This window comes from Neoarius graeffei, chromosome 28, assembly GCF_027579695.1.
Source record: "Neoarius graeffei isolate fNeoGra1 chromosome 28, fNeoGra1.pri, whole genome shotgun sequence".
NCBI classification, from domain to species: Eukaryota; Metazoa; Chordata; class Actinopteri; order Siluriformes; family Ariidae; genus Neoarius; species Neoarius graeffei.
This window is the reverse complement of record NC_083596.1, coordinates 21045913-21059543: the sequence shown is the minus strand read 5'-3', so window position 1 is coordinate 21059543 and position 13631 is coordinate 21045913. Positions and strand designations below refer to the sequence as shown.

The following is a 13631-nucleotide window of genomic DNA, read 5'->3' as shown; positions in this document are numbered from 1 at the left end:
GAGTTTTACCAAGCGACTGTAGAAAACCTGGACAGTGTGGCTCCGTTCTTTCCCATTCTATAGAAATGGAGCCAAAATACTTCTGCCATATTGTCAAATTTGCGACCAGCATCTGCGCAGCAGAGACGAGAGGCAACATGAGGTACACCCCAGTCCTTTGGTAGATCCGCCCCCTTCTAGCATGTTGTAGAATGCGTTCCTGGTGGAAAGCAAACTTAATCTATCCCGAGACATTTATCATTTGGACATGAAGTGGACATTCGCCGACAGATTAACCGTGATTTCAGGAAGAGCACCTGGTTTCGACTGCACCGTGAGTTTAAAAACTTATTTGGGAGACTGACTAATTTGGCTTTTGTGCAAATTAAGTCAAGTTTTTTTTTTTTTATAATAAATATAGTGCTTTTAACATCAGACATTGTCACAAAGAATCCATCCATCCATTAGCCGTCACCGCTTATCCTGTGCAGGGTCGTGGGCAAGCTGGAGCCAATCCTAGCTGACTATGGGTGAGAGGCGGGGTACACCCCGGGCAAGTTGCCAGGTCATCGCAGGGCTGACAAACAACCATTCACATTCACACCTACGGTCAACTTAGAGCCACCAATTAGCCTAACCTGCATGCCTTTGGACCGTGGGGGAAACCCACGCAGACACGGGGAGAACATGCAAACTCTGCACAAAGTCAAGTTTATTTGTATAGCGCTTTTAACAATAAACATTGTCGCAAAGCAGCTTTACACAATTTGAACGACTTAAAACATGAGCTGAGTTTATCCCTAATCTATCCCCAATGAGCACGCCTGTGGCGATGGTGGCAAGGAAAAACTCCCTCAGACGACATGAGGAAGAAACCTCGAGAGGAACCAGACTTGAAAGGGAACCCATCCTCATTTGGGCAACAACAGACAGCATGACTATAACAGTTTTAACATGAAGTCAGTTTTGTTGATGTTATAACTCTTCATTGATGGAAACTTGAGTGCAAAACTGTTCACGACAACTGCAGTCCTAAAGTTAGCAAGTCAACTGTAGTCCTCAGCCATAAAAGCATTACTGTAAGCATCCAGAGTGTCCTCCAAGTGTAACTTTCAACTGTCCACGTGGGGCCATCCTCTACAGGAGCGATGCGATGAGACTCCAACCAGACGCAGGGCACCAGGATGGATCAGGCAGGTCCAAGGAGCAGAAGAGGTCAGCATCTCGATCCCAGGACCAACATGTAACTCAGAGGACAGATTTGGGGGGGGAGAAAACACAGGCCTCGTCGGCCACTGAGCTCGAACCCGGAACCTTCTTGCTGTGAGGCGACAGTGCTAACCACTACACCACCGTGCCATCTGATGCAAAGCAGCTTTACAGAAAATGAGACTTTAAACGTACAAGCTAATTTTATCACTAATAAATGAATTTATCCCCAATGAGCAAGCCTGTGGCGACGGTGGCAAGGAAAATCTCCCTCCGACAACATGAGGAAGAAACCTTGAGAAGAACCAGACTCAAAAGGGAACCATCCTCGTCTGGGTGATAACAGATCGTGTGACGATAACTCACTTATAACTGTGTCCTCTATGGTCACAAAAATATAACTCTGTAACCAGGAAATTCATTGTAGTTTTAGCATAAAGTCGGTTTTGCTGACACTTACAACTGTTCATGACAACTGCAGTTCTAAAGTTATCATGGCAATTGTAGTCCTCAGCTACGATAGCAAAACTGTAAGTGTCCTGAGCCGTCTTCCAAGTGCAACTTTCGACTTTCCATATGGGGGCCGTCCTCCACAGGAGCGATGTGATGAGACTCCCAGGCTTTCGTCTAAACGGGGGAACAGGGGCGCTGCGCCCTCTTACTCTCGGTGTGCGCCCCCTTACCGACTCCGTGAAAACATCCCAGCAACACTACGTGACAATGTGTCTGATCATCAAATACGTTATAATTGCTCCAAAAATATTCCAATCATAGTAGATACACCGCCAGACGTGCAAAAAACAATCCGAATTGGCGTTTTCCAGACTGAGGCGCCATGTTGTTCAGTTGTTTACTTGTCGTGGCTGCTCTCGCGAGATTTGACATGGGTTACATACAAGGTCAGCTGACTTGTAGAGCGAGATTTCTCGAGACTGAATGACCTTTCGCCCACCGGCGTGGGAGCTTTTGACAGAAGTAGTTCGTGAGTTGTTTTTGTTGACACTTGGGCATTTAAAGATGTCGTCCCGCGGCACGAAACGGAAGAAAGCCAAAGACTGTCCGGGGCAGAAGAAGATTACTTCTTTCTTTTTCAATGTTGACAGACAATTTGTTACAATTTCCCTCTCAGATACTCAGAATGTCCCATTGGAGCATTTTTCACAGGGTTTTCACGGCGGGGGGGACAACCGGCACCCCCCCCCCCCCCCCGCTTCACTCCCTCGCCATGGTGAGCGCCCTCATACTAAATTTTTCTAGAAAAAACCCTAAGACTCCAGCCAGACGTAGGGCATCAGCATGGATCAGGCAGGTTCGAAGAACAGAAGAGGTCAGTGTCACTGGTGTCTCAGGATCGACACGTAACTCGACAGAGAAGGAGAGACAGACGGGGTGGGGGATTAATACTGAAATAATATTGCTCTCATTGTTCTTATGTGCTAGCATGATTAAGCTAGGGCGATTAAACTAGCCTTTTTCCGATTAAACTTAGTGATGCTTCAAATGTTTTTCACAGAAATGGCTAGCCGTTTGTATCAGGTCCGTCGTGTGTGTGTGTGGAAAAGTTCAAATAAGTACCATTTATGATGGTAAATTCTGTAGTAAAGCTCCAGCGGTGTCATGGAAGAATATCCACAGCTTCTTACCTTATAGTAGAATAATGTTTTTGAAGACTAATTTATTTAGGAAAAAAAAAAGCAGATATCAGCGTCGTGAAACCTAACCGTTTGAATTGGACACTTTCAATGAGAAAAGTGACATGGAAAAGACACTGTCCTGTCACTGCAACACATTGGGATGGGCAGGTACTAAGTTGTAAATTGTACTGCAGCCGGCCACCAGGGGCACTAGACCTGTGGCGGCTTCACTTTTTTGAGACGATGCACTGTCCAGTTTTATACGGTCGACGGTTTTTCACCAAAACCGTTCTTATGAAGTGATATTCAACTTTCAAAAGCGAATGTAGTAGTAACAAGAAGGCAGAGTCCTCTATATCTCCCGCTCTATATACCAAGTTTCAAGATATTATTTGTCACGTTTTTCCAAGTTCTGCTGCAGGAAACCAACCCTACTTCTTTACACTGACCTCAGCAGCCCATGGCATAAACCCACCGGACCTTTGGTCCAAGTGAGCTAAAAATTCTCACGTTTCTTAGTATCAAAAGGCGCATATACATTACTTAATCAACACATATGGGTCTGTCTCAGAAACTGGGTACTGTGGGGGTACCCCACTAAATATTCTCAGTCAATAAACTATACGGTTTTGAATGGTGATGTTGGTTTTAATTTGAAATAAAATGATGAAAGAAATAATACCGATACAACTAAATCTTTGTGAATACTCTATTCAGAATTTGGCAGAAATTCTGCAAATTTGTGGAAAAATGGCGGCTTGATCTGGGACATGATAAACGGTTGACTACATCGCATTCCCTTAAAAAGGCTGTAGTCCACTGAAAAGTCTACAGTTATCACTAATTGTATTTTAAGTTGTAACTTTATACACCTAAGGATTGGTGCGCTCACAGAATAATCATAACCGTAATAAAACATCATGCAAAATATTTGATCACCGTCGTAACTCCATTTTCCGCAGACCCAAAACCAATACGATCGTGTGTTTTGATCTAAACGGAAAGCCTCAGGGTCGAGGTCACTACCTCACCAAAAGTAGTAACTTAAAATCACTACGCCATATAAAAATTTAGTTATAAATCTGCGATTTTGTTTTTTAAACGAAAGCTGAAAGTTAGGTATAGAATATGTTTCTTACAGAGTATGTTACGATGGTAGCTGGTCTTGTATGAATTTCTGAGCTATAAAATGAGTTGTGGTCTATTTTTTACCGTAGTGTGTTATTTGTGTGCGGGGAAGGACACATATTAACAATTTGCATGTGTAGAATGGAATTTTCCACTCCAACAGTTAGAAGTTGATCGTGCTTCCATTTGCGGTCTTTCTGTTATGCGGGTGATCTGTTCGGACATTATCACTGAAAAGGTGAGTTTTGACAGTTTTTTGTTTTAGTCTTGCAGTATAAGGCAATAGCATGGTTTTTCTTTTTCATCTTACTTTCTATGTAAAATTGGACATTTAGCACCCCCATAGAGCTGGAATGGAATGTTCCTTGTTTCATAAGCAGGTGTTTGACAAGGAGATGGGCAGAGGAATGAGGCTCTTTCCAACTATATTTCCAACTATATCTGTCCAAATATTTATAAATTAATTGTGGTAATGTACAGAACCAAAATTAGAAAAATGTCTCTGTCCAAATATTTATAAATATTTGGACAGAGACATTTTTCTAATTTTGGTTCTGTACATTACCACAATTAATTTTGAACAAAATTCAGATGCAGTTGAAGTTCAGTGTTTGCATATTTTTGGCCAATATTTTGCAACCATGGTCAATTTAGATCGAACCTTTGATAGAATCTACAGCCAGTCATTTTGCCCCGCCCCCACCTCGCGCTCCGTCCGGTGCGGTAGTGATGTCCCGTTGCTCGCGCGCCGCAGCAGAGACCCGCGCGACCTTCAGCCGGTACAGTCGCTGTTCTTTTACCACCGCCGTTATTCTCATCTTTCCGGTGTGTTCTTGATTTTTCCATTGTGTCCTATTTCGCCATATTAAATACCCAAAATGTATCATTCATATTTAAGTGAATAATCAATTCAGTCATCATAGCTTGGCATTTTTAACCCAAGCAATCAAAAAGAGGAAATTTATTCAATATTTTCACTCATCTGTGAAGGAGGGGCTTTAATTCTTCATGATGACTTCGGTTATTAGTGTGTTTGAAGGAAATGTGTAAGAAATGATTGCCTGTGGTAATCAGATATACATTACATGTAAAATAAGGGATTAGGATGAAAGAATTCCTTTCGGTCATATTTCTGAAGGGAGATTTGGAAATGGTCTGTGTGTATGTGTGTTCGTACAGAGGGTGCTGGTGGAGGTGCGTATTTAAACTATGGAAAAGAAATCATTATTCTTCTGGTTGATTGCATGTTGTCTTTTTGATTTACACAGATGAACATGGATAACCCAGAATGGTTCTACAGGCACGTGGAGATGCATGCACATTGCTTAGAAGTCAATAAGGAGAACGTACTGTTCTGTGGCTGGAAAGGTGATGAGAATCAATACAGTGTAAAGTGTTTGGATGTTATCATGTCGTATCATATTACAGTGGTGCTTGAAAGTTTGTGAACCCTTTAGAATTTTCTATATTTCTGCATAAATATGACCTAAAACATCATCAGATTTTCACACAAGTCCTAAAAGTAGATAAAGAGAACCCAGTTAAACAAACGAGACAAAAATATTATACTTGATCATTTATTTATTGAGGAAAATGATCCAATATTATATATCTGTGAGTGGCAAAAGTATGTGAACCTTTGCTTTCAGTATCTGGTGTGACCCCCTTGTGCAGCAATAACTGCAACTAAACGTTTCCGGTAACTGTTGATCAGTCCTGCACACCGGCTTGGAGGAATTTTAGCCCATTCCTCCGTACAGAACAGCTTCAACTCTGGGATGTTGGTGGGTTTCCTCACATGAACTGCTCGCTTCAGGTCTTTCCACAACATTTTGATTGGATTAAGGTCAGGACTTTGACTTGGCCATTCCAAAACATTCACTTTATTCTTCTTTAACCATTTTTGGTAGAACGACTTGTGTGCTTAGGGTCGTTGTCTTGCTGCATGACCCACCTTCTCTTGAGATTCAGTTCATGGACAGATGTCCTGACATTTTCCTTTAGAATTTGCTGGTATAATTCACAATTCATTGTTCCATCAATGATGGTAAGCCGTCCTGGCCCAGATGCAGCAAAACAGGCCCAAACAATGATACTACCACCACCATGTTTCACAGCTGGGATAAGGTTCTTATGCTGGAATGCAGTGTTTTCCTTTCTCCAAACATAACACTCATTTAAACCAACAAGTTCTATTTTGGTCTCATCTGTCCACAAAACGTTTTTCCAATAGCCTTCTGGCTTGTCCACATGATCTTTAGCAAACCAGACGAGCAGCAATGTTCTTTTTGGAGAGCAGTGGCTTTCTCCTTGTAACCCTGCCATGCACACCATTGTTGTTCAGTGTTCTCCTGATGGTGGACTCATGAACATTAACATTAGCCAATGTGAGAGAGGTCTTCAGTTGCTTAGAAGTTACCCTGGGGTCCTTTGTGACCTCGCCAACTATTGCGCGCCTTGCTCTTGGAGTGATCTTTGTTGGTCGACCACTCCTGGGGAGGGTAACAATGGTCTTGAATTTCTTCCATTCGTACAGTGGGGCAAATAAGTATTTAGTCAGTCACCAATTGTGCAAGTTCTCCCACTTAAAAAGATGAGAGGCCTGTAATTTTCATCATAGGTATACCTCAACTATGAGAGACAAAATGAGAAAAAAAAATCCAGAAAATCACATTGATTTTTAAAGAATTTATTTGCAAATTATGGTGGAAAATAAGTATTTGGTCAATAACAAAAGTTCATCTCAATACTTTGTTATATACCCTTTGTTGGCAATGACAGAGGTCAAACGTTTTCTGTAAGTCTTCACAAGGTTTTCACACACTGTTGCTGGTATTTTGGCCCATTCCTCCATGCAGATCTCCTCTAGAGCAGTGATGTTTTGGGGCTGTTGCTGGGCAACACGGACTTTCAACTCCCTCCAAAGATTTTTTTTATGGGGTCGAGATCTGGAGACTGGCTAGGCCATTCCAGGACCTTGAAATGCTTCTTACTAAGCCACTCCTTCGTTGCCCGGGCGGTGTGTTTTGGGATCATTGTCATGCTGAAAGACCCAGCCACGTTTCGTCTTCAATGCCCTTGCTGATGGAAGGAGGTTTTCACTCAAAATCTCACAATACATGGCCCCATTCATTCTTTCCTTTACACGGATCAGTCGTCCTGGTCCCTTTGCAGAAAAACAGCCCCAAAGCATGATGTTTCCACCCCCATGCTTCACAGTAGGTATGGTGTTCTTTGGATGCAACTCAGCATTCTTTCTCTTCCAAACACGACAAGTTGAGTTTTTACCAAAAAGTTCTATTTTGGTTTCATCTGACCATATGACATTCTCCCAATCCTCTTCTGGATCATCCAAATGCTCTCTAGCAAACTTCAGACGGGCCTGGACATGTACTGGCTTAAGCAGGGGGACACGTCTGGCACTGCAGGATTTGAGTCCCTGGCGGCGTAGTGTGTTACTGATGGTAGCCTTTGTTACTTTGGTCCCAGCTCTCTGCAGGTCATTCACTAGGTCCCCCCGTGTGGTTCTGGGATTTTTGCTCACTGTTCTTGTGATCATTTTGACCCCACGGGGTGAGATCTTGCGTGGAGCCCCAGATCGAGGGAGATTATCAGTGGTCTTGTATGTCTTCCATTTTCTAATAATTGCTCCCACAGTTGATTTCTTCACACCAAGCTGCTTACCTATTGCAGATTCAGTCTTCCCAGCCTGGTGCAGGTCTACAATTTTGTTTCTGGTGTCCTTTGACAGCTCTTTGGTCTTGGCCATAGTGGAGTTTGGAGTGTGACTGTTTGAGGTTGTGGACAGGTGTCTTTTATACTGATAACGAGTTCAAACAGGTGCCATTAATACAGGTAACGAGTGGAGGACAGAGGAGCCTCTTAAAGAAGTTGTTACAGGTCTGTGAGAGCCAGAAATCTTGCTTGTTTGTAGGTGACCAAATACTTATTTTACCGAGGAATTTACCAATTAATTCATTAAAAATCCTACAATGTGATTTCCTGGATTCTTTCCCCCCATTCTGTCTCTCATAGTTGAAGTGTACCTATGATGAAAATTACAGGCCTCTCTCATCTTTTTAAGTGGGAGAACTTGCACAATTGGTGACTGACTAAATACTTTTTTGCCCCACTGTACACAATCTGTCTGACTGTGGATTGATGGAGTCCAAACTCTTTAGAGATGGTTTTATAACCTTTTCCAGCATGATGAGCATCAACAACGCTTTTTCTGAGGTCCTCAGAAATCTCCTTTGTTTGTGCCATGATACACTTCCACAAACATGTGTTGTGAAGATCAGACTTTGATAGATCCCTGTTCTTTAAATAAAACAGGGTGCCCACTCACACCTGATTGTCATCCCATTGATTGAAAACGCCTGACTCTAATTTCACCTTCAAATTAACTGCTAATCCTAGAGGTTCACATACTTTTGCCACTCACAGATATGTAATATCGGATCATTTTCCTCAATAAATAAATGACCAAGTATAATAATTTTGTCTCATTTGTTTAACTGGGTTCTCTTTATCTACTTTTAGGACTTGTGTGAAAATCTGATGATGTTTTAGGTCACATTTATGCAGAAATAGAGAAAATTCTAAAGGGTTCACAAACTTTCAAGCGCCACTGTAAATATCTGTCAAAGTTTTACTTTAAAAAAATAAAATAAAAAAAGCACATAAATGTGTTAAAATCCTACACACCCCTCTGTCAGAGACTGCAGGACTGATCTGTCACTCAAATTAGGGGTCAGGGACTTTAACCATGGCGGGGTTGGTTTAAGTATTTTTTAGAAACTGCTGGTCTCCTGCGATTTTCACACACAGCGGTCTCTAAAACATCCAGGCATACCCCTTTTTCACCAATAGGGAACGGGTTCCATTCGTGTTCACGCACCAAATTTCGAACTGCTTGGAGCATTTCGACCAAAAATAAATTGGTTCGGAACCTGAAAAGTTGGTTCCCAACTCTGCCGTGCAAAGGCAAACTGCAGTATCTGCATATTGTGTCGGTGGCAAAAGACGGTCCAACCTAATAGCGTCACCTATTTGCTACTGGACCGTCTTTGGCCACTGACGCAGCATGCAGATACTGCGGTTTGCTTTTGCACGGCAGGACTGGAACCAAAACATAGTGGTTTTTCCAGCACAAACAGTGATGACGTCAGTGGGCGTGTCGTTAGTTTGGAGAGGAAGTGGAGCGCAACAATGGAGAACGCAGCGGAACAGGATGCATCTTCGGGGGAAAAATGGACTGAAAACAAATATCTGCAAAAACGGAACAGAAGCTCGCAGGTCATCAATGCGCACCGCTATCTTGCTGCTGCTGTTTACTTCAGTTGCGAATTGTGCAACGCTTTTTCTGTTCATGACAACGGTTCCACTCAAAACTGGTGAAAACGTGGGCTGGTTTGCACCAAGGTTCAAAGAACCAGTTCCATTCAGGATTCAAGAACCTGTTCCCTGCTGGTCAAAAAGGGGTATAAGAGAGAGCTGTATGTGCAGAAACACCTTCTTGATGAGAGAGCTCAGAGGAGAGTTCCTGTAGGTACCACTCCTGTCAACCAAGAACAGGAATCTGAGGTTACAATCGGATAAACTCACCGTAACTGGTTGGTGTTGAAGATTTTACAAAAACCAGCCAATGTTTTTTTTTTTTTTTTTATTTTTTTTTTTTTTCTTCCAGTCTTTGTTTGAGTTGTCTAGTTTCGGTGAACCTGTGTCCTCTGAAGCTTCAGGTTCCTCTTCTTGGCTGACACGAGTGGAGCTTGATGTGGTCTTCTGTCTGCATCAAGGTTTGAAATGGTGTGCTTTTTGAGATGCTTTTCTGCTCACCATGGGTGTAAAGGGTGGTTATTCGAGTTCCTGTGGCCTTCCTGTCAGCTTGAACCATTCTGCTTTGACCTCGCTCATCACCAAGGCATTTCTGCTCACTGGATGATAGATATATTTTTTTTCCACTCTATTCTGTATAAACCTGAAAGACTGTCTGTGAAATTCCCAGGAGATAAGCGGCATCTTCTGAATCGGTCACCAATTTAGGAAGTTCAGGATTTTTTTTTTATGCAAGTTATTACAGAAAGCTATAATTAATTGATTGTTTTATATCACAAGCATTATAATTAAGCAAGTAGTAACAAATCCTTCTGCTTATCTGAGGATTCTCCTGCATCATCGTTTCATGTTATTTAAACAAATCGAGGTGACCATCTGAATTGACAGTTTAATATGTTGAACTTAAAGTGCCATTCCACCATTGGATGTATTATTTGGCATAAAATACAATATATTTTATGACAACATGACTAGACAGAGAAATCTTTTAGCTTCAAAATGATATATCAAACACAATTTTTTGACAAGTATATTAATTTTGCGACCAAAGTCACCTACCCTTTTAATTTCCGCGCGGTAGTGAAACGTGATGTCATCGGCAGGTTCCCCTTCTTGTGTACCATGTGTCGGTCTATTTTTAGACCAGGAAACCCCCAAAGTGAGAGAGTCATTTCTCCTCGTATATGGGGGCCAAAAAAATTGCGAACAATTGAGTTAATCTTTCAGTTAGCTAGATTTATTGGTATTAGCTAGATTTATTGGTATTTTATCGCGTTCTATCCGCCATTGCTGATATGTGCCACGTCACACGTCACGTGGTACACAAGAAGGGGAACCTGCCGATGACGTCACGCGCGGAAATTAAAAGGGTAGGTGACTTTGGTCGCAAAATTAATATACTTGTCGTTGTCAAAAAATTGTTTGATATATCATTTTGAAGCTAAAAGATTTCTCTATCTAGTGATACCATTTATATATGTTGTCAAAATATATTGTATTTTATGCCAAAGAATACATCCAATGGTGGAATGGCACTTTAAGCAAACTCTGATGTGAAAGATGTTTGACCCTTTTTTTTTTTTTTTTTTAAAAGATTGTGAGGCCTCGTTTAAGGGCCGGTTTAAATTACGGGAGCACATGCGGAGTCACACTCAGGAGAAGCTAGTGGCGTGTCCAGCCTGCGGTGGGATGTTCGCCAACAACACCAAATTTTTTGACCACATCAGACGACAGACCTCCATAGAGGGTAAGGGATGCAGTGAGATGTGTCAGGTAGCGCCAAATATAGGAACGTTTTATTCCAAAAAAATCAGGTCGTACATGAGTTGGCTATAAGCCATGTATGACGAGATTGAGTGGAATAACTGCTTTATTCTATCCACATTTACTGGATTTTGAGAAACGGAGCATTTTTTGCAAATTCGATAAATAAACTTTGTACAAAACGTCCGACAAAATAATCTCTACTTAGAATGTAAACAAACCAGCGAAATGACAGTAGCAATTTGTGAAATACTATAATAATTCTCGAAAAATAAAAATGCTCTTGCCATCAAATACTTTCATTCCTTTTTTTAAATTTTTTTTTATTTTTTAGTGTTTTGTTTTCAAGTAGAGTTTTATTTACTTTTTTCAGTTGGTTCAGCAATACGCTTTTTTTTTTTTTTTCCCCCCCTCCTTCTGCTTTTAGGGTGTTTTTGGTAGTTGGCAAACCAACTTAAAGGTGCAGTACCGCCACCGACTGGGCTGGAGTGTGGAACAGGAGATATTTGGGGGTGGGGGTGGGGGAACTATATTCTTTTAGCTATTTCTATTTCTTTTAAATACTTGATAACGGTGATGTCTGACTTGATGTGCTCCGCCATTTAGTTTTTCTCTACTCGTGGTATATGAGCTGATGTTCTAGTCGTAGAGTAGCCCAGTGTTTCTCAACCGGATAGAAAGATAGATAGATAGATAGATAGATATGCTTTATTTCGGTGTCACTCCACAACACACAATAAAAATACAATACAGAGGTATATAAATACAAAATTCAGTCAAATTACCCCCCTCCCTTTGACAAAAATGAAGTGTTAAGGACCACTCAAAGAGTTGAGACACCAACTAAAAAAAAAAAAAAAAAAAAATCATTAAGAAAAAATATATAAAAACGTACAATATGATACCAAGGAGACAAAGCACAAACGGTTGTTTTATAAATTGGAACTCGTAAAACAGTCTTCTATTCAGAATGAGGTAGCAGGCTTTGGCACATTCGTTGATGCAATATTTACCAGATAAAATTACACACAATTTATTTGTATCATCAAAATCATTAAAATTAACAATATGCTTAGATAGTGTATGAAATAGTTCATCACGAATGGCCACATAGATGTCACAGTGTAAAAGAACATGGGCTTCTGATTCAATGGAGCCATTATTACATACTGTACAATAACATCTGTCCACTGGGGTGTTTGTATATCTGCCAGTTTCTATTGCTAAAGGAGCAACTCCACATCTGACTTTAGCAAAAGCACTTCGACGCGGTCTTGATAATATATCATACTGAGATATATATTAGTGCTGTCAAGCGATTAAAATATTTAATCGCGATTAATGTCGCGACTGTCATAGTTAACTCGCGATTAATCGCAATTTAATCGCACATTTTTGTCACATGAAAAACCATTGTAATTCTCTTATCAGCATAAAAACGTGAATGGGCTTGCTTTGTATTGCAAAGCATAACACATCTTGACACAGCCACTGCAAAGTGAAATCTAAGCCGAACACCGGAGCTAGTAAAAGAACCATGAGTGACGTGATCTACTGCTTGAGTTAGTCTATCAGAGAGACAGGTTACACAGTGACGGTAGGCTTGACATGCTTGATTATAATATAAAGTACACTATTATATTAACTTTAAGTTGTTCATTGATAAATATTGCATTGAATCTGATCTTTACTGTTTCAGCTCACTTAACACATTTTGTACTTGTACACTTTCTGCCTGTTGATGCGTCGCGCTGTCCAATCAGAGGCAGCCAAATTTGCATATTACAGGAAGGATTTCTGGGATAGCATTGAGTTTACAGTTCAGAGGGATCTGGCTTCTTTAGACGCTGTCTTCTTAAAACTGAATAAATATTTAAAAAGAGCCAAATGAGCCAGTCTTTTGAACGGCTCTTTTCAAAGAACGGATCACAAAGATGCGGATCCCATCAAAGAGCCATAAATCCCATCTCTACTAGCGCGCCCTGCCCGCGCTGGTTCTTTGGGAGGAGGACAGAGGACTCTGGCTGTGCTGGGCATTACAGTCTAGCTGCTATCGGTTGTCTCTGTTGCAAGTTCCTGGCAGTTTCAAAAGCTTATGAAAAACCTACATGTCACAGAGCGTTAATCTCGCGATAAAAAAATTATCACCGTTAAAATTGAGTCAAGTTAACGCGTTAATAACGCGACATTTTTGACAGCACTAATATATATATATATATATATATATATATATATATATATATATATATATATATATATATACCAGTGAGCTGCGAGCTCTCCCCTCCCATTTTTTTTTTTTTTTAATTAAATTGCTCAGGATGTCTTAGTGTCCCAAATCTGGTAGTTGGTTTGTCGAACACTTTCAAGTGGAATAAATACGTTTGTGGGTAAATTAAGAACAACAGGCTTTTTGTCACATTTGTGCTCTGCATTTAATCCGTGTGTACACACACCGAGGGAGAGAGCACATGCGTAGTGGGCAGAATAAATAAATACGTTTGTGGGTAAATTATATGGTTCTGTGATGCCTGCTGGAAAGGAAGAGCAGGGAAGATTGAGAATCGAGCAGCCGTGGTT

General features: G+C 41.0%; 1 protein-coding gene across 1 annotated transcript in view; it reads left to right on the top strand.

Annotated features, from left to right (window-relative positions):
* The window catches only part of hinfp (histone H4 transcription factor), a 72802-nt gene that overhangs the window by 16260 nt on the left and 42911 nt on the right, over positions 1–13631 (top strand). The window contains 2 exon segments of the mRNA XM_060912333.1: positions 5219–5318; positions 10882–11034. Coding sequence (XP_060768316.1) covers positions 5219–5318; positions 10882–11034 — 253 coding nt within the window.